Source organism: Ictalurus punctatus, chromosome 3 (genome assembly GCF_001660625.3).
Source record: "Ictalurus punctatus breed USDA103 chromosome 3, Coco_2.0, whole genome shotgun sequence".
Taxonomy (NCBI): Eukaryota; Metazoa; Chordata; class Actinopteri; order Siluriformes; family Ictaluridae; genus Ictalurus; species Ictalurus punctatus.
In genome coordinates this window covers 8,549,815-8,572,633 of record NC_030418.2, presented here as the reverse complement: position 1 = coordinate 8,572,633, position 22,819 = coordinate 8,549,815, and the positions used below count along the sequence as shown (strand labels likewise).

The 22,819-nt window shown below is 37.9% G+C and overlaps 1 protein-coding gene across 1 annotated transcript; it reads left to right on the top strand.

Annotated features, from left to right (window-relative positions):
* The first annotated feature begins 305 nt into the window (after positions 1-305).
* Positions 306-21,716, top strand: kcnk12 (potassium channel, subfamily K, member 12). The gene is made up of 2 exons (XM_053679525.1): positions 306-790; positions 20,072-21,716. Exons 1-2 carry the CDS (start codon positions 442-444, stop codon positions 20,962-20,964), a joined length of 1,242 nt encoding a protein of 413 aa, XP_053535500.1. The 5' UTR covers positions 306-441; the 3' UTR covers positions 20,965-21,716.
* The last annotated feature ends 1,103 nt before the right edge of the window (positions 21,717-22,819 follow it).

The following is a 22,819-nucleotide window of genomic DNA, read 5'->3' as shown; positions in this document are numbered from 1 at the left end:
TTGTCATGTCAGTATAAAAATGAACATTGTTAGGGAGGGATTTCTGGAAGCACGCGATCGCTATGGCTGGTCGCTGTCCCGCGGGCTGCTGGTGCTGAAATGTGTTCAATAATATAGTCACCAAATATTTGAGCATAGACATTAGCTTGATAGCAAATACCATGGCAGTAACGACTTAGGACACCCTGAGGGGGAAAACGAGTGTTATTATTGATCGTTCATGAGGAGAAAATTTAGAATTTAGAATTTAGAATCCCTGAATTTCATTTTTGTTTTTGATTTTGCGCTAAAAAAAAAATTAAATAAAAAAAATCCCAGTAACGTTTCGCGTTGTGGTCAGGACTTTTAGAAGGATGGAAAGCAGGGGCATTGGTGCTGGCCGGTGTGGTTGTGCGCCCCGGGGTGGAGCTGCTTGCTGTCCCGCGTGCTCGTGGTGCTGAAATGTGCGCGATGTCCGCACGGCAAAGACTCCCGGGCTGCCGCTCGCTGCACATCAACGAGGATAACGGACGCTTCGTGCTGCTGGCGCTGCTCATCCTCGCATACCTTCTGTGCGGCGCCGCGGTCTTCTCAGCCATCGAGCGGCCGTCGGAGGTGCTAGCTCGAGCGCGCTGGAATCGGACACTGCACAACTTCAGCGACGCTTTCAACATCAGCGTGCACGACCTCAGCTCCTTCCTGCGCGAGTACGAAATCGCGTCGGCCGCCGGAATCCGTGCCGATGCCCTCCGACCGCGATGGGATTTTACGGGGGCATTTTACTTTGTGGCAACGGTTGTGTCAACTATTGGTAAGTTGTTAAATGCTGTTGCATGAGTTCTTGAGACAATGAAATTCAGCTCAACTGATCATTGTGCTCCACATTACTTCGTTTTGTTCGCCTACAGTATAAATCGATTGATCATATATATATATATATATATATATATATATATATATATATATATATATATATATATATATATATATATATATGTTAGATTAGATTAGATTAGATTCAACTTTATTGTCATTATGCAGAGTACAAGAACAGCGCTAATGAAATGAAGTAATAATAAATATGTTTTTAAAGTTTTTTTTTTACTTTTGATTATTCAGTGTTGATTTAGAAGAACAATATTGTATAATAACCAACTCTGAATAGCATACTATCTGAGTTTTTCAATACCTCATTTTATTAAGCAACATTCTGACACCAAGTACCCATGGGTATCAGACGTGTATCATGTGTATATGGGAGTATGTAATATGCATTCTCTAGAACTGCAACAATAATACACATGTAGCCTAGTAGTTTATATCAGTGCTGAAGCTACAGGCAAATTGGCTGCTCTTCTGACCCTACATATTCATTATCATTGTCCCTCAGAATCTCAGAAGAGGACAGTCTGTTTTACATGCATTTCACCTTGGTACTGCAACGGCATAGTACAAACCAAGTGAAGTGTGCACATTTTCAGGCATGCCAATGACAGGGTATTAGGAAATATCCCTGCTGTTAAAGTTCAGGACACAGCCTGAGGCTCACAGTCTGCTGCAATGCTGCTGCCAGAAAACAAGTGTGAAAAAACATGTGCATGTTTGATAGGTCACTAAGGAGCAAGGATGCCTTTTGGTCCTTTTGTGTGCGCATGCAATTTACTGTGTAGGTGTAGAGAACTCATCCTGATAATATATTGGTTTTATAATATTATGCATCCCCATCTTGTCTCAAATCACTAATGTGTACGAATAAGAAGCAGGATGAATGTGTGTGTAATTAACATGTTTAGAAGGAAAGTCCAAAACAAAAGTTTACAAAATCCAAATGCAGAAAAAGGCCAAACAGACAAGGGACAAAAGCAGTGAAAAAGAAATAAAAGTATACAGAAACTAGAAAATTCTGTGTAGATCCTGTGAATGCTTTGTAAGCTCTTTTCCGACCATGGCTTTAGCAGTTGGATGAAACATAGAGGATGTCCGCTGGTTTTTATTTGGGGTTAATCAGAAACACTTTATTGATGACAGATGAATGGTATTTACTTTGTACATAAGTTTGAATGTGATTTGTTAATTCTGTGCACAGTGACATGCCCCATTATAAAAGGGTGTGCACACTTATGCGCCCCCCCCCCCCCCCCCCGAATTTTGTGGGCCACTCTTTCACAATAAATGTGAAAAAAGATCTGATATGATTTATCTTGATTTAATTTTTTACATAACAAAACATTAAGTTTTAACAGGGGTGTGTAGACTTTTTATATGCAAAGCACATTAAAGCAGCAGGATTAGCTTCTATTTCAAGAATAATCTACCCTGAATACATTTTAGGTGTAGAAAGCAGAACGAAACCAGATTTGTTTTTCTTCTTCACCTAATTAGAGTTATGGGTTTACATGCAATGCATTACTGCCATTAAAACCTCTAGCTGTAGTAAGCTATCACAGTGTAGTTGGGATAAGTATATGCATAAAGAACTTCATGCATAAATGAAACATATCTAAACAATAGCTGAAGGTCTTTCGTGGAGTGAAATCTGAGTTTTATGCTTGTTACGTCCACCATGTACAATTCCTCTCCAGACCACCAGAGGGCAACCTTTCACATATCTTGAATTTCTTCTGTAGTTATGCCACCGATTTCCTGTGCGCACCTGTCTTGTGTTTCCCTTGATTAGCCCCAATTTATAAGTTCAGTGTTTTTGCATCTTATCGGCTTGGTATTTGTTTGGCATTTCATTGTGGTTTGTTGTGATGATGTGAGTAGTTGTCTGTTATTGTGGGCTCTTGGTTAGAGTCTTGGTTAGAGTCTTGGTTAGAGTCTTGGTTAGAGTCTTGGTTAGAGTCTTGGTTAGAGTCTTGGTTAGAGTCTTGGTTTGAGTCTTGGTTTGAGTCTTGGTTTGAGTCTTGGTTTGAGTCTTGGTTTGAGTCTTGGTTTGTACCCTTTATTGTTTGTCTACCATTTGAACCTTGCCTTGGCCGTTTTTGTTCAGTTTGCACTTTGTTTAAAAAAAAAATAAAGAAAGCCTGTATCTGCATCCACCCTCCTGGATTTGTTACAGTAACGCATTGTACAGTGTCTATAAAGTCTACACACCCCTTTTAAGATGGCAGGTTTTAATGATCTTCATAAAATTAAACCATACATCTTATTTCATCTTTTCACACCTTTTAATGTTATACACTATATGGCCAAAAGTTTGTGGACACCTGGCCATAACACTCATGTACTTTGTTGAACATCACATTCCAGCTTTAGTCCCCCCTTTGCTGTCATAATAACCTCCAATCTTATGGGAAGGCTTTCCACTAGATTTTGGAGCATGGCTGTGGGAATTTGCCCATTCAGGCAAGAAGGCCTGTCTAACTGCGGGTTTTGTGCAAAAATAGATTCATATTTAGAGCTATATACAATTCCCTCTATATTGACTAGCACATAACCCATAGCCCAGATATGTGAAGAATAAAAGAGATGCAGGGAGTGATGAGTATGTGCCAGATATTCCTGTAATGACTTTAATGTTGCTGTAGGTCTCTTGGCATCCTCCATAGTAAGGTTTTGTTTTATCTTTTGGAGGGACGTCCTGTTTTTTGTAATGTCACTGTGGTGCAGGCCCGGATTAACACAGTGTGGTGACCACATTTGAAGTGTCCCCCGTCCTCCAACTTTACACGTTAGAAAAGGGAAATTTACTTTGGTTATAAAGACCATAGATTTACATGAACTTATAGCTAAAGTACAGGTTCACCTCACATACTACAGAAAAATGTACAGTAACATCCAACCACAAAACCTGATACCATAGATAGACAAGGGCCTACAAATGCATTCTAGCCCTTACACTGATGCGCAAATCTGAATGTTTCACATGCCAATGCAACATGTAATGCTAAATATCATTATTTCTATCATAAATGGCCTGTATTAGGACTACATGCAAAACCATTACAGAGTATGTCTAAAAAAATCATTGTAGAGATATACCAAATAAGGCAAGCCCAAGAAAGACTGTTGCAAGCACCATATCAATAGGTGAATTCAGCACCACAGAGACACACAGCTGCAAAACACAAACAGCAAAACTTACACTAACTTCACAAGCGCGACTAACTGAGCAACCAGTTAAAAGAGAAAACCGTTCTACAAATATCAAATCGACAACAGCGTCACATGTTTGTCCAGAAATGATGGTAAATAAGCCTTAGCATTTGAGAACATCTCTCTTGACTTTGCGCATGCAAACTCGTTAATGAAATCATTGGGCCTTGCTGTGGTGCCACATTTTCTCCTTGTTCATGATGGCTTTCCGTGTTCCATGGTACAGATAATGTTCTGGATATCCTTTTGTATCCCTCTTCTAATACCTTACAACCTTACATCTCCTCGATACCTTACACCAATGAGATCCTGTTCATGCTTTGTACACTCTTTGCAGGTCATGGGTTCAGCAGTCAGATGAAACAGTTCAGCAGTCATGATGTCATGAAAATCCTACAGAAACAGCTGGTCTTTATGTGGGGTTAACCAGAAACACTTTATTGATGACAGGTGTTAAATAATTGCTTTGAATATGAGTTTGAATGTTGTTTATTAATTCTGTGCCTATGCCCCATTATAAAAGGGTGTCTGCACTTGTGCAAGCAGGTTATTGTAAATCTATTCCCCCCAACAACCAACTTGAAGTGGCTGGGGATTTTCTTGGCATGTGCATGCTTTGCTTCTCTGATGGCCCAGGACAGTTTGGCCCTCACTGTTCTTAAGGCTGCCTTGTTATCTGCTCTGATGTAAGAGTTTCAGGTCCTCATAAACACATGTACCTTCATTCATCCACGGCTTCTGGCTGGAGCGTGTGGTGATGGTCTTGCAGACAGTGACGTCATCGATGCACTCGCTGATATAGCTGGTCACTGATGCTGTGTATTCCTCCAAGTTGGTGGAGTCGCTATCAGTTGCAGCCTCCCTAAACATGTAATAGTCAGTGTGCTCAAAACAGTCCTGAAGAACGGAGATGGTTCCTTCAGAACAGATTTGGAGCATCTGACAAGTGGTCTGTATGCTGGGATTAGCATAATAGAGATGTGGTATGAGTAGCCAAAGTGGGGGTGGGGCTCCGCCTGATACGCACTGGGGATGTTTATGTAAACAAGACCCGGTGCATTCATCCCTCTCACTGCAAAGTCCACATGCTGATGGAATTTAGGGAGCACTGACATGAGATTCACATAGTTGAAATCTCAAGCAACAATAAACAGTCCGTTGGGATTTGAGTTCACAGAGTGCCTTATCCATCCATCCATCAATCCATCCATCCATCCATCTTCTATACCGCTTATCCTCAGAGTGCCTTATTAACCATCATATTTATCAAGCAAAGCGAGGGGTATGGGTATTGCGGACTTCTGGGTTAGCAGAAGCTACCACATTACTCATTAGCATTCCCAGATGTGCCTATTTCTATGCTCTGGGTTCCCTTTTAGTGGTCTGGATGAACTCTGTGACCACAGACATCTGCTGAAGCATTTGGGCATGGGATTCTAGGCAGCTGGCTTTGTGAGGTGATGGCAGAGTGTAGATCGCAAATCTCTGCTAGATCCACAGCGAAGCCTTCTGTGTCACAGGGCTCTTAGAGAGGTTATACAAAGTTATACAAGGTGTATTCAGACAAAGGGTATGGTCAAAAATGTATCAAGTCAGATACCAAAAAATCAGAGAGCATATACAGTCCACAACACAATCCAAAAACATGGTCAAAGAAACAGGCCATGTCAATGATCCAAATATTAAAAGCAGGGCTGGTTCTAGACATTTGGAAGTCCTAGGCAAAATTTATGTTGGACCCCCCCCCTGCCCGCACCCCTCCCACGACATGTTTTTTACCATTACTTTAAAATGTTAACTTTTTTTTTAAGTTAGTGTATTATAATTGAATTAGACAGTACTCATAAAGCCACACTGACTAAAAATTTCAAGGCAGCTGGGATTTTTTATTTTGCAGTAGTTTTTTCAGTAATTTACTTACAGTTACACACCCACCAACTATTCAGGACAATTAACCGTTTTGCCTACTCTATACAGTAAAATGGACAGTAAAATAAAGACAACATTACATAATATAATTACAGATGAACATTTCCTGTACACCACTTCAGTAAATGATCATCAGTGCATTTATCTTTTTTTTCCTAGCTGGGTATGGACAGGATTTCCCCCCTCCTATTGCACGAGTATAGACTATAAATGTAGTCATATGATATATTGCAGTACAATACCTTAAATATGCACTCTATGCAGAAATCAACTGCTAGTGGAAGTGAAAGAGACAAACTACTGAGCAGAAAGAATAATTAATTTCTTCATAAAATTGTATGCTTATTTTTCCATTAAATATAACAGTATTTATGATTTAAAAACTAAAATGAAGCATTATGTTAGAGCAATAATGTACACATCGGTGGAATTTAAAAGATATACAAACAGCTTTTTAAAAAAAAATAAAAAATGTAAAAAATGCTCTAGTGTGTTTGCTGACTTTATACAAACTTCTTTACTTTTACTGTAGTATTTTGCTAGTCAGCTCCTGACATGATCTTTTGGACTCAGAATAACCCGGCAAGTGACGCTAATGGACAGAACAAGGCTCCAGATTATTTTTAGAATACAATACAATCACTCCAAAATAGATGATGACAACTCGCATACCTGCATCACAAGCTAAGCTTTCTTTGCGTGCCTGTTTAGCCTTTCGCTCAGCAGCCCCCGAAGGATGTGCTCATTTCTGCACCATCATTAGTCACTGACTCAAAGTCAGTCAGCTGCAGAAAAGCTACATTTTTGCATTTTTTTCAACGTACCTTATCTCTTCATACAATCCGAGCGTAGGACCTACTTTAAAACGGTGACATAGATTGGTTTCACTACAGGTGAGTGACAATTCATCTATATCCAATGGACAAAGAGTCTTGTTTTTTGCTGCCCATCTTGAAAGGTGGACTACGCGATTACCTACACTGCCTATAGGTAGCGCCGGCCCTGATTAAAAGCATAGACAAATCCAGAGGGTCAGACAAAGACAAAAAACAGACAAGGGTCATACACATGTAAACAATACAAATATCAAGAGCTTAGCACAAACTAGGATGATGGCTAAACTGTAAGGCTTAGCAACCTGACTATAAGTCCATGTACTTATAATATCAGTTATAAAGGAAATGAGCAAGATGATCAAGGAAGATGTTTAAAGTTCAGGAGAGTGTGCCCTCTGGTGGTCTGGCATGGAATTGTTTGGGCTGGATGTTACAAGCTCTCTCTTACTGTTTTCATTGGAAATACAGCCTTTTTGGATCAGGCTGTTTGTTCTCATTTTTATTTTGATAGATTTGTATGATAAATTGTTTCTTTTTACTTACACAATTTCAGCATTATGTGAAAATGTATTTTTATGTTTTCATAAGCCAAAAGGAACAAAACATTTGTCACATTTATAGCTAACACTGATTTTCTTTGTCTTCACTTGTGTATGTTGAACTCTAATTCACCACTGAAGTGCAAAGCACATGCATGTCACAGCTCATTTAAATTTAGTGCCATAAAAAGTACCATAAAAGGTAAAGCTCACAGAAAACTGAAGGTATAAAATAAGGAAAAACAGTGAAATAAAAGGAATTTATCAGAGGTAGAAGTAGAAGAGATTTTGACTCACATCTACACTAATAAAAATATTATTTAGCAGCTGAATAATAATATTAATGGGAGCACGTTGGCTTAGTGGTTAGCACGTTCGCCTCACACTGCCAGGGTTGGGGGTTTAATTCCCGCTGCTGCCCTGTGTGTGCGGAGTTTGCATGTTCTCCCCATGCTGTGGGGGTTTCCTCCAGGGACTCCGGTTTCTTTCCCCAGTCCAAAGACATGCATGATGGGCCGATTGGCATGTCCAAAGTGTCCAAGGCGTATGAATGAGTGTGTGAATGTGTGTGATTGTGCCCAGCGATGGATTGGCACCCCGTCTAGGGTGTACCCTGCCTCGTGCCTGATGCTCCCTGGGATAGGCTCCAGGTTCCCCCGTGACCTTGAAAAGGAGTAAGCGGTAGAAGATGGATGGATGGATGGATGGATGGATGGATTATTCAACAGCAACTGAAAAGGCTAAAATCAGGAGACAAATTACAAAAAAGATGAATTAGGAGTGAATTGAATGGTGGGAAAAGAAAATGGTTTGACATGAAAACAGAAAAAATATATTTACATATCAGTGTTGGGGAGTAGCTAACTAAAAGTAGCGACACTACTAACTTAACTACAATGTTTAGTAGCGTGACAGTAGCGCAGCTACTTTAAAATTAGTGTAGCTTTTCCAGTAATGTAGCGTGATTCATCTAATGTGCCTTAAGGAATTGAACAACAAATCTTACACCTTTATATGTAATCTTTGTAAACCAAAGATAAAATACTGTCAATGTCCAAGAGCTCAAGCACAAATTTAAGGACACAGAGGTGAGTGCGATTCTCATTTTAAATTTTAATTTTAAATAGCATAATGTGCACATTATTTAAAATGACTAGGCTATATTTGAGCTTTTTTCCCCCTCTGTACTGCTTATTTTGTGTACAGCACTTTGAGAAGCTGCTTTTAAAGGTGCTCTATAAAATAAAGTTTATTATTATATTTCTGGATTTAATTACATTATTGTTATTATTGTTATTATTAGTAGTATTAATATTATTAATATTGTAATATTACTAAAATTATTATTAGAAGTAGTAGTAATATTATTAATATACAGTGAGTATTAATTGTATCTTTGGATGTTCTATAAATAAAAAGACTATAAATTCATAATTGTTCTGAATTATCTTTAAATTGTTTCATTTCTTTATGCAGAATTATACACAGTTATTCATAAGATGATTCACAATCATGACATACTAAAAGTGTTTCCCATTTAAGTAGCTTCAATATAGTTAGCTACATTTTCTTAGTAACTTGTAGTGTAGCTAATTACTTTTTTAAAGGTGTAGCTTAACTACTTCAAACTATGAGTATCTTGCATTTTGAAAGGATCCTGTTTCTAAGTGACTTACCCAACACTGCTACATTTTACCGAGTTGATAGTAGACACCAAGCACATTATGCAGTGTAATTGCTATTTAAATTATTTTAAGTATTTCTGTTACTGTCAGTTAGAAGTCTCGTGTGCTGATGTGCTCCTTAGTCTCTTGCACACTTGGGCCTCTTGTGCATAGCACCCTCCTGATGTCATATTCAGGGTTGTTTAAACTGCAGTAAATAAGGTCATAAATCCCCATGTTCATACTGTTATTCTTTGTCAGCTATCGACTTTTCATGAATTTGCTTTCTCCTCCATTCTAGTCGTCTTTCTGTGACTGCAGCACATTATGTGTGTGTGTGTGTGTGCAGATGTGTGTGCAGATATGCGTGTGTGTGTAGATGTGTGTGAATTTAAGTCACCTCTGCTCAGCATCGCTCATCTCTAGTGTATGGACCACACCCTGGTTTTGGAACACACACCTTTCATTTGACTGAGCACTCGCTTGGGCATGAGACGTTCCCTTCCCTTTTTAACTGGCATTTCTAAGCCATCTGACTTCAACAAATAACTTTTCAGGATTTCTCAAAAAGAGTGAAACAAGATGGAGAGAATGGAGGCTTGGGAATATAGTAGAAAATAGCAATGGTATTTCAAAATGAAACAGAATTGCCATAGTATAAAATTATTAGTGAAGCACAGATGGGGCAGATATATGCAATATTGTAATTGTAGAAGCCTAGAATAGCTCATCCAAGCAGACATCTAACTATGGCAGCTAATTTTGATTTAATTACAGACTTTTCAACTTTTGGCAAATAAAATAAAAATACTAAAATAATTTTAGTTTGGCTAATTTTAGACAACAAAGGCTGAATATTCAATAAAAACAATATGAGAAATATTTTTAAAATGTTCCAGAATAGGTTCATTTTCTCTCTGTGTTTATAAAGCCAGAATGCTTTACAAATTCAAGAGACTTTATCAAAGTATTTTGAAATATGCTGTCACATGTTTTACTTTAATAACTCCCTTATTGGGAAGTGGGCACATTTAATAAAGTTACTCTAGCGAGCATATTAATTTTGTTACATACACCTGAAAGATATAAATAAACCCATCCACTTGTGTGACTGTGGTGCGGTGACATCCAGTATGCTAGTTCTTTATAGCTAGGATTACTTAAGCCTAACAAAACACTAAAAAGCTGAAGGTTTCTCCACAGAGAGTAAGAAACATTTTATTGCACAAACAATATCACTGAAATCAAGAGATGTTACCAAAAGTTAGTACAGCAGCATAATTCAGTGTAACACATCCCAAACCTGCTATTTATTTTTCCTTTTCTTTTTCAGGAACAGGACCAAAGCTCCATTCGCCATGTGCAGTTGCTATCAAAGTTTGAAGTAGCAAAAACTGGGATAGGAGTAGCAAAAACTGAATCTAAAATGGCTCACTTTCCCCAGTATCATGGGTGTTATCTGTGGCTTGATAAACTTTCACTACTTTTTCTGTCACAGAAAAATTGCTTAAGGATAAGTACAGTGGATAGAAAAAGTCCACACACCCATGGTTTTTATGATATACACAAATGAAACCAAGATAAATCATGTCAGATCTTTTCCAACTTTAATGTGATGTAGCAACCAACAAAATTCAAGTAAAAAAACAAACCAATATTGTGTGGGGAAAAAAAGAAAAAGAATAAACTTACACTAACCTGGTTGCACAAGTGTGCACATCCTTTTATAATGGAAAATGAGACTGTCACATTACAAAGATGGATGCGGAAGGAATCACAGATTTCAAACATTTAATAAACAAACAAACATACATACATACATACATACATACATACATACATACATACATACATACATACGTACATACATACATACATACATACATACATACATACATACATACATACAAAGACACAATAACACAAGGCAAAGTACTGTGGCAAAACCAAACATCAAAGCATGGACAAAAGCCTGGAAAGACAATTACGTGAGACAAAGAAGCGGTGCAAACAGTGGCTATATATATGAGTGCTCGTTAAACAAAAAACATGATACAAGTGCTGGTAGTCATGTGACAGTAATATTGTGCAATGGCTGCTCGGAAATGAAGCCCAGAGTTAGCTCCTTGATATACAACAAAGACCTTGCTCAGAATCAATCCATCCAATCACATTCAAACTCATGTTCAAAAGTAATTGCCATACAACTGCCATCAGGAAAGTGATTCTGATTAGAATAAAGATCTGTTTCCATAAGAGTTTCTTGACATCATCTTGGTTTTACATGACTGCTGAAGCTATGGTCTGCAAAGAGCTTACAAAGTATTACTTGATATCATTGTCTAAAGCAGGCCAATTAAAATTACCATCAACATTATTTGCACAGTGTTAGATTTGACACTTCTTGCTGGCATATGTTGTAGCCAAAAGACTAAGTGCTGTATTACAAGCAAAAAGTGCATAAACAACACGAGTTAAGTGGTGTGCACGCTTGTACAACCAGGTTATTCTAATTTTTTTCTTTTTCTTTCCCCTACAACATTTTATTTGGTTTGCACTTTAATTTTGTTGGTTTGTTTTTTGTCATGTTATAAAATATCAAATGCTGTGTATAGAAGCAATAGCAAATTACTGTTTTTCCTTTCAATTGAATGAAATCTGAAAGTGGCAATCCCTGTATCCTAATTGTTAGATTAAATAGATTTCTACTGATTTTTTCTTTTGTTTTTGTTGTTAGCTATACTACATAATATAACAATTCATGGACAACATAAAGTCACATAACATCCCAAGAGCACTTATGAATCAACTAATTAATATTAATATTAATTAATCACATATAGCAGAGAAAAAAAGCAGTAGTGGTTTCTGCTATAGGTAACATAGGCAACTTGCCAGGGGTGCCATTGGTACATTGGTGTTTTATGTAGAGTAGGCGCTCCTGAAATCATGTAGTGTGTTTATATGCTGTGCTACCCCATATTAGTGACTCTGATTGATTAGTGGTGATTTTATCAAAAACATGATTATGTAAACTTATAGGCCCATATAAATATTACCTATAGGCTGTCCACCATGTCTGCTGTCTGTATGCATTCATGTCAGCTTCTGCATGATTGACGAGTAAGAAGTCACCTAATTATAGCCAGAAAAAGCTGAAATACAAACAAATAACCACGTAGTGAATACATACTGACATTGATTTGCCTTTTGCACATAACAAGACTTTCGGTCTTGAATAATTTCAGGCAATCTGCAAAATATTTTTGCAAATGTGGTTGTAGCCCCACCTCACATTGCCTATTACCAATTCATCAGGAGAGCACTTCTTTCCTAAACTGTCTTTAATTAAAAAATATATATATACATATATGTGGAATGGTTAGAGATTATCGTTATCAAAGATTTCACCTGTCATAAGGCCAGGAAGAAGAGCATCCAATGGTAAGATGCTCTAAAGCGGTGCAAAACTATGTTATACATACAGCTGAATAGTTTGTTATACCTTTTTCCGGTAAATGTCATATAATAGGCATACTGTAGTTTCAGAGCCTAGGTTACTGTTTTTAAGTGTATTAGAGAGAATGTTACATTAAAAATTAAGTTTTAGTTTACACCTGTCAAGGGTATACAAAAATGCTGATGTGACCCTGCTTTAAATGCACTTTTATAACCGATGCTTGTGATGCTATAAATGTAAACATTATAAACAGTGTTGCTCTGAATTTATATTGGTGTTTAATAGACCTGTTTTGACAGTCCCATGTTAGAAATGCAGAAATGTTAGTAGTAATGTTTCAAAAATTCTGGTCAGAGAACAATGCCAGTAAATACAGTTCACAATCTCTGTAATGTCCCTAAATTCAAGCAAACATCCAAACTTGGTTGGTGTCCTGTAGCCTATATATATATATATATATATATATATATATATATATAAATATATATATATATATATATATATATATATATATATATATATATATATATATATATACACACATACATACATATATATATATATATATATATATATATATATATATATATATATATATATATATATATATATATATATATATATATATATATATATATATATATATTAATAATACAGCCACCTGTGCCTGAAATTTAGCATTTTAAGTAAAATAGGGTACCAGGATAGGTTAGTGGGACCCTGTGTAATCTTAATGCAGGCCTGAACTTATAGCTTGTCATTTGAGTTCTTCTTTAAGGTATGGAATGCATGGGAAGTTCATTCCAACTTTCTATGTTGTTAGAAATCTCATGTTAAATTAGGGACTTAATCACTTTTTTCACATATACAAGTTCCCTTTGACAGATGTTGACCTGTGAAGTTCTTTCTCTTATCTACTGTCTTACATACTTTCTTGTCCCTAATTCCTCTAAAAATCACAGAGAGTCATGCACCTAGCTCATAGAAATTCGATGCTTGTGGCCTGTGCTAATTGAGACCATCATTAGGACAGAAGGACAGAGCCTGGAAGCTCTTTGCAGACTTCATGACTTCAAAAGTAAAGGGCCATTTTTTAATGATGAGCTACTGCAAGGTCAGTTTGATCCTGTACAGGGGTGGCTAATAACAGTGGGTTAGCAGGGCTAAGCCCACCCCTGCCTTTCAAAGATAGAAAAAAATGTAATTAATAAATGTTTTGAAGAGGATTATTTTAGATTTTTATTGAAACAGTGCAACAGCACTGCTAGTAGTGGTAAGAAAAAACACTGAATGGTTTGAAATGATGCTGTGGGCTAGATGTAACAACCCCAGATTTGAAGATTCATGCAGCCTAACAGTATCAATCATGTCAGGTGTCAGATCTGAGCTCCTTTTGGTATAATATCTTTTAGCCTGCTTTAGCGACACCCTTGTACTATATCATGAGCAGTCATGTTAAAGACTCACTTGTGGGTGTAATGAATGTGAATGAAGTGGATAATTTTTCCCCTAAAATGTGTTTGGTGGAAAAACTAAAAGTTGATAGATACATAGTTGATACACAGATTGTGTAATAAAAGTACAAATTACATAAATGGACAGATGACAGAAACATACGTTTAGTGGTTTTAAGTTTGAATTAATGGGTTACAACTTTACCATATTTGCAGCATGAACCCTGTCGAGCATTACAGGCTTGAAACACTAAAAAAAATCACTAATGGAGTTCCTTTATATGTGTGTGTGTGTGTGTGTGTGTGTGTGTGTGTGTGTGTGTGTGTGTGTGTGTGTGTGTTACCAGGAGAATAAGGACATGGGAGAAAGGCCTAACACAACTCAAAATGGATTTTAATGTTATGGAAATTTGCTTTAAAGCTTTTTATTTCTATACCAAAATCACATGTGTGCACATACAGACAGGCCCATCCCAACAGATAGTATTGGAGGGTGAGGACTGCAAACTTGATGGAGAGACCGTCTTTTCGATCGTACTGTTCTCACACACTGAGAGCTTGCAGCTGATGTACAGCAAGGGGTGCTCCTCCCTCCCCACCACCTGGGAGAACACGGCCCTCAGCCCCCTGTCCGACATGTCTGTCTGCAAAACAAAGGGGAGAGTAAAGTTGGCAGAATGGAAGCGTGGTCCACCACAAAGTGCAGCTTTTGTCAGCGTGAAGACCTGCTGGCACTGCTCCATCCACTGGCGCAGATCTGGTGCTTCCTTTTTAGTGCAATCAGTCAGCAGGCCAGTGACATCTGAATAATTAGGCACAAACCTACGATAATAGCCAACCAGCCTCAGTCTCACCTCATTTTTTTTGGTCTTGGGTCTCGGCAAGCCAATTAGGGACACACCTGCCCATGGCCCAAGTGGAAGCCCAGATACCATGCTTCCACCAATTGCACACTTCTTTGGGTTTGGGTAAGCAGCGGCATGTGGGCAGAGGATTCTGTCCATGGGTCGTTGGAACATGGCTGGGCCCCTGAATCACCCAAAAGGAAAGGTGACAAATTGGTGTAAACCAAAAAGAGTAAAAAAGGCTGTTTTCTCATGAGATAGGGTAGTCAAGGAGAACTGCCAATATCCAGTGTCGAATCCAGCGTCAAATAAAAGCGAGATGCACCTAATCGATCGAGCATTTTGTCAATGTTTGGCATTGGATATGCATCAAATTTAGAAACCGCATTGACTTTTCACAGTGCGCTGACACCAAGGCTCCGACCTTGGCCCTTACTGTTCATCCTTTGCATGGACACAGCAACGGCAGACCTGCAAATGCCTCACCCCTGGATGCTTTTCCATGCCGATGCTGTCGCACTTATGAATGCAGGTTGCACGGCCCTTCAAAAACATATGCAGCAGTAGAATAATTGACTAGGTGAGAACAGAATGAGACTCAAGATCAAGAAGATGGAATAGCAAGAATGCTAGAATATCTAAGTCAGTGTGTTTGTTTGATCTAACTAGGTATCATTAACCGTATTAAGACAACACATCAATAATGTCTTAAAAAGCATTTATGATACAATTTGTCATCTTTTTAATCTCTGTCAGTGCTTAAACTTGGAAAAAAGATGTGCCAGTACTCCCCTTATTTTCATGATGGCAATGTGTATATATGTATATATTAGGGCTGGGTATTGTTTACCTCATATACTGTATGTATTACAATGCATCACAATATAGCACAAAGCATCATATCCTTTTCACATATTGCATCAAGATTGGTACTGCTCAATACAAATTCTGAAATAGTTTTACTGTTTAAATGTAATAAATGTGCAAAATTAATTAAATGACAATTGACACAGATTAAAGAAAAGCATAAGCCAGTAATTTATTTGTAACTTTGCCAAATTTGCCAACACAGTATCTCAGTGTGAATCTTTAACTGATTACTTGTTAATCAGTTCGGGGAAAAAGATAAGCCAATAAAGGAAATGTGGTGAAAATACCTTAATTTAAGTTTAGAGTAAAATGAGTGAAGGACAGCTGTATGGCGGAGGGAGTTACAGAGAAAATGCTTTCCTAAACCTACCAAGAGGAGGACTTAATATGGAAGTGCTTTTTTGAATAGTTTAATTTCATTGCCTGTCATGTAATGATTTTTGCCACATCTCCACCACCCCCCTGCCCGACCCAGGCTGGGGAACTATCCAGTCTCCATCTGACTCCCCCTCCACCGACATCCGCATGCGTCAAATTTAGACACTGCACTGAGTTTCCTAAAGTCCACAAAAAAATGGATGGACCTATCGGTCTTGGTCACTAAGACCACCAGACTGCTCCAATCACTGTGGGACTACCATGTCTCCCATTACCTTGAGTTTATCCCGAACCACTTTTTTTGTGTTCAGGGAACCGGTATGGCTGGCTGTGTACAAGCACACCTGGAGGAGTCTCAATGTGGTGCACTATGAGGTACATGTGACCGGGTAGATTTGAAAACACATTGGAAAATTCCCCTTGCAACCTGTGCTCTCTGGGACTGTGAAAGGTGGTCTCTACAGGGGACGGGGGGAAATTGGGCTACACTTTTTAGACTTGCCTCCTGTCCCAGCACTTCCGTCTTGGGAACCACCATCACCAGAGCCACAAGAACCGCCTCTGTCCATGGGTTCAGGAGATTGAAGTGCATCGCCTCTATCCATTCGCCTGACCTCATAGATGACTTCTCTGTCTCACCCTGTGACTTCAAAGGGTCCCTGGCACTTTGCAAGTAATTTAGAGCTCAACATGGGTAGTAAAACAAGTACCATATCTCTGTGCAAATTCCCATAGTCGGGTACCCCATCATACAGTCAGGACTGTCATTCTTGGGCTTCATGCAAATTCTTATGTGTTAGGTGACTTAAGGTGTGGAGTCTTGCTCTCAAGTCCAGAACATACTGCATTTTATTTTTACTGTTAGAACCTTCTTCTAATTTTCTCTAATGATCTCAAATACATCATGAGGCTTGCACCCATACAATAATTAAAATAGGGAAAATCCTGTGGAGGCTTGCAGGACTTAATGCTGCATATAACAGGGGTTGCGCCACTTATCCTAATTTCACACATCCTCGTGAACAAACTTACAAATCATGTTTTTTAGTGTCTGATTAAACCACCCTACCAGACCATCTGTGAAAATTGGTTTAGTCCTTAATCATTTGTAAAGCTCGTGTAGTGTCCATGACATAAACATCGTGCCCTGGTGGAATCTCTTTTGGGATCCCGACTTAGGAGATATTATGGAAGAATGCCTACGCAACGCTGCGTTCTTTGATGTTGCGCACCACTGGATATTGTGGCAGTGTAATATCGTATAGAAATTATTAAATAATTTTATCACACAAGCCTATTTTGAAACATAGTTAGCTTGCTTACTCAGTCACATTAGATAGAAAGCTTGCCAGAAAGGTCCACAGGACAACTGATTTAGGAATTGAATAAGGTTATGTTCTTTTTTGGAAAAATGAACATTTTTTCCTCCAGCCTTGTTTTTATAGTGTTTTACAGTAGTTCCAGGGCATAGTGATACAATTCACATAAAATACAAACAAACAAGGGGGAAAAAAGAAAAAATTCTGGACACCTTCTGGTTCACACCCACTTCTGGGATAATTCTGAATATGAATAGCGATTTAAAAAAAAAAAAAAAAAGAAGCACTAAGAAGCACTGGTTCTGTTTTAGGCCCACTGCTCTTTACTTTATATATGCTACCCCTAGGTCAAATTATTCGTAGTATTTTTATTAGTAGTAATATTATTATTAGTAGGAATATAAATAAGCTCCAGTTAGTCCAGAATGCAGCTGCTAGAGTCCTAACTAGAACTAGAAGATACGACCATATCACACCGATATTATCAATACTGCATTGGCTCCCAGTAAAATCTCGCATTAATTATAAAATACTTTTATTAACCTATAAAGCACTAAATGGTCTCGCGCCACAATATCTAAGCGACCTTTTGGTTTTATATGATCCGCCACGCCTACTTAGGTCAAAAGATGCAGGCTATTTGACGGTACCTCGAATAGTGAAGGCTACAGCAGGGGGAAGAGCTTTCTCTTATAGAGCCCCACAGTTATGGAACAGTCTTCCTATTAGTGTTCGGGACTCAGACACAGTCTCAGTGTTTAAGTCTAAGCTTAAAACGTATTTGTTTACTCAAGCCTACCCTGACTAGATTCTGTTCTACTACTTCGCAGTCATAATTATCTTTTTTCTCCCTCTCTCCTTTTGCCGAGCTCCACACGAATTTATGGAGATACTAGAGATCCAGATCCTTTCTGCCTCTGGATGGAGCTCAAATCTTCTTTAATTCCAGACTGCTGGGACTACGGTTGCTCCTAACGCCATACAGACTTCATATAAATCCATAATGAACTTTTTCACACTAACTGTTGTTACCCAGACGAGGATGGGTTCCCTTCTGAGTCGGGTTCCTCTCAAGGTTTCTTCCTCTTAAAACATCTTAGGGAGTTTTTCCTTGCCACCGTCGCCACTCAGTGGCTTGCTCAGTTGGGATGAATTCGCACCTTTAATATCTGTATACCATGTTGATATTTCTGTAAAGCTGCTTTGAGACAATGTCTATTGTAAAAAGCGCTATACAAATAAATTGAATTGAATTGAAAATTGAAAAATTAAACAGATACAGACACTGGAATTGAGTTACACCCCGAATACAGCTTTATGCAGGCATTAAGCCACTCAGCCACAAGAGCATTAGTGAGGTCAGGCACTAATGTCAGACAAGAAGGCCAGACTTTACATTTTTTCATACATTCTTTTGAATGTCCATGGAATAAAATTAAATATCAGATGCTATGACTGTACCTTCTGGCATCATTTACACATTTGAATAACCATGTAATAGGAAGCAATGTGATAACATAAAATTAAAAATGACCTTATATGGCCATGGGCATTGTTTCAATTCAGGACAGCTGTCATTTGCTGATATTGTCAAGCAACTATTTGATGCCGTAAACAACAGCGCTTTGCCTTCATGTGTTCACTGAGAGTAGGCTAATGGTTGAGAGGCAGTAATTTGGCCAAGAGTTGCTGCAAGCCTTTTATAATTGGTGTGCAAGAACGCGGGAATTACAGAAAGGGGTTAAAGCAACACAAATATGCGCACACATGATGTACTATTAGACCATAAGCACATCATAATCAAACTAAAGCCGAATCCCGGACATTTTCTCAAATTTAGAAATTCCTGCCAGATGCTTTTTTAATTTTTATTTCAGTTAAAGAAAATTTTTTTTCACTAATCATTTTAGTTTTCATGATAATTTTTGTTAATGATTAATAGCCTTGGTTTGGGGAAGGCCCACATATGGGTGTGATGGTCAGGTGTCCACATACATTTGTGTGTGTGTCTGTCTGACTGTCTGTGTGCACTTGTGCATGTAAGTTTTCCTGGCAAACACCTTTCCTTTACTGCTGGTGCATCAGTTCTCTTTTTCTCTTTTTTCTTTCTTTCTCGGTCTCTTGTGCTCTCCGTCAACAAATGTGATAAAAAATATTCTTATTAATTTTCAATATTTCCCCAGTTGTTAATGGTTAGCATCTGCTTATATTTACTATGGATTCTGTTAAAATCCAGCTGCATATTTTGTTTAATTATAGTATTTCTTATTGCCCAAGCATTTGTAATTTGTCATACATATTGTTTTTCTATGATTCTTCATAACCAGTAAGTGAAATTCTTGATCATAACATATAAAAGTGCAACAAACTACATAATTTCTGCTTGTTTCTTGAAAATTACAAGCAAATTATAAGTGACCTTGTGTGTTGTTGTTTTTTTGGAAATGTAAAATAATGAATTTCTAAGAAGTCTATTATTCAACGGTATTTCTGCAATGCACAAAATAAACCAAATGTTTAATCTTTAGTCTTTCTCTAAAATCTCCCATATTTGGTTTTAAAATTATTTCATATGAAACAAGGATGAAAATAATCATATGAATGTATCAGATTTAAAATGTAAAAAAAAAAAAATAGGGTGCAAGTGTGCATATATAACAGTTTTTGCTGAATCTCTGTTTTGCTGTCTCTTTCCCCTAGGCTTTGGGATGACAACCCCAGTGACGGTAGCTGGCAAAGTGTTTCTGATCTTCTATGGTCTCCTTGGGTGCGCGGCCACTATTCTGTTCTTTAACCTTTTCCTAGAACGTATTATCACCGTCTTAGCTGTGGTGATGAAAGCTTTTAGGCTACGTCGCTTGCGCACTAGTGGCCTTCTCCCACCAGGAATCTGCCAGGACTTTGCAGCCAGCACTCTTCCAGGTTGGAAGCCCTCTGTCTACCATGTTATGCTGATCCTGGGCCTGTCAGCTATCATAATCTCCTGCTGTGCCTCAGCCATGTACACACCCATAGAAGGCTGGGCCTACCTCGACTCCCTCTACTTCTGCTTTGTCACCTTCAGCACTATTGGTTTTGGAGACCTGGTGAGCAGCCAGAGCAAAGCCTACAGCTACCAGGGCCTTTACCGGTTGGCTAACTTCCTTTTAATCCTGACTGGCGTCTGCTGCATCTACTCACTCTTCAATGTGATTTCCATTGTAATCAAGCAGGTGCTCAACTGGATGCTGAGCAAGATGAGTTGCCTATGCTGCCAGCGCTGCAGCAAGGCTAGTGCTTTCTTGGGGCGCCGCAATGCCATCCGCCCTGGCCCACGCCTCAAACAGGGTCATTTTGGGCAGCCATATGACTCCGAGGGACCTTGCGATAATGACCGGGAGGGAAGAAGGCTCTCTGGTGAGATGATCTCCATGCGGGATTTGGCTTGCTCAAACAAGATATCACTGGCCATCATGCAGAAACAGCTCTCAGAATCTGCAAATGGGTACCCCAGGACAGTTTGTGGAAGCTCACGACACAATGGCTTCTCGGGTGGAGTTGGAGCTTTGGGCATCATGAACAACAGACTGGCAGAGACAAGTGACTCTAGGTAAAAGTATCTTATGGATCAAGAGTAATACTGTAGTTTACAGGAAAGCTTTTCTAAGTACAGGAGCCCTAATGTTACGATGGATTTTGCTTTGACTACAGCCTGACTTTGCCTTGCGCACAAGTTGCAGTGAAACAGCATGATTTGCATGATGCATTTTATCTATTCATTTGAGCCAGGATTAATATGATACCCCAATGATTGGGAAATTAGACTACAACTCGAAAGGTAATTGAATTGAATTCAGTGGAATAAGACACCCAATGTGACTTAATAAAGTGCAAAAAGTGCATAATTTTCTTTGTAAGCCTTTTTAGGGGTACACAGTTAATCTAATAGTGGGAGAGTTTGTAGTTAAGTGCATACGGGATTCTCTAGCTTTAACCTATTTAAAATATTTGGACTGCATAGTATGGCACAGCTATAGAAACAATACCGGAATCTAAAAAAAATATTTGGAATTCTAAACTTCAAACATTGCCTGTGATTGATATAGATCTTCTCTGTTATACAGAATCAACTCTCTGAACTGTAGTTTAAATTTACATCATTCTCAACCATCAAACATATTGCACATGCCTATATTTCAGCTATGCATCTCTTTCTTATAAGATTATTGCTTGAAATCATTGCAAGTAATCTTCATTTTAAAAAATTCAAATGTAGAACATACATATCAGAATCATGTTAATGCAGTTGTGAGAGAAAGTCTAAGACCCCTTTGGAATTATCCATATTAATATTTTGATGACTTTTTATGATAAAAACGTAATTATTTTCATCTATAAGTCATAATAATAAAAAAGAATAGTTGTATTTAACAAAAAACCCTTTTATGTCCTTATTTAACAGTAAAAAAAAAAAAAACAAGATTATTGATATAAATATGAAATATGTGTACTTACATGACGTCACGTAACTATTCATACTAGTGACCTTTTTTTTTTTTTTTTTCCAATAATCACAAAGAAAAAAGCTTATTGTTGCAGGTGATTGGAGTTGAGTAGAAGTTATATGGTGTTCTGGTCCATTCTTTTAAAGGAAACTTTCAACTCAGGTGTATTTTTGGGATGTCTTGCAAGATTTGCTTTTCTTGGGATTATATATCAGCATTTCAATTGGATTGAGGTGAAGGCTGTACTGCACTCTACAACACATCATTTCGGTAGTTGGTTTACTCTTTATATAATTTTAATGCTGCATTATCTAACCTTATTTTGACTTCGGATGATGGATCCCTTTCTAAACTGATTCAATTTGCAAGTCACCGTTTCCTCAATAGCCAGCTCATACCACTGTGATCAAAAGTCGGGATTTGATTGGATTTATTGATGCAATATATAGTTGAGGCCAAAAGTTTATGCTTGGCTAAGAACATTCAAACTCAATTTTTCACAACTCCATAAATTTACAATACATTTCCTGTGTAATTTCCAATTAAGTAAATTAGGATATCTACTTTATATCCATAAGAGGTCATTTGAAAATAATTGTTAAAAGACAAATTTATTTAAGCTTTTATTTACTACATCAGATTTTCAGTGGGTCAAAAGTTTATATATATACAGTGAGGGAAAAAAGTATTTGATCCCCTGCTGATTTTGTACGTTTGCCCACTGACAAAGAAATGATCAGTCTATAATTTTAATGGTAGTTGTATTTGAACAGTGAGAGACAGAATAACAACAAAAAAATCCAGAAAAACGTATGTCAAAAATTTTATAAATTAATTTGCATTTTAATGAGGGAAATAAGTATTTGACCCCTCTGCAAAACATGACTTAGTACTTGGTTTAAAAACCCTTGTTGGCAATCACAGAGGTCAGACATTTCTTGTAGTTGGCCACCAGGTTTGCACA

Excerpts from the sequence above, each read along its gene's own strand:
- kcnk12 (XM_053679525.1), top strand. The coding sequence starts at position 442 with ATGTGCGCGATGTCCGCACGGCAAAGACTCCCGGGCTGCCGCTCGCTG. Across the intron at positions 791-20,071 it reads AACGGTTGTGTCAACTATTG|GCTTTGGGATGACAACCCCA; the intron begins GTAAGTTGTTAA and ends TCTTTCCCCTAG.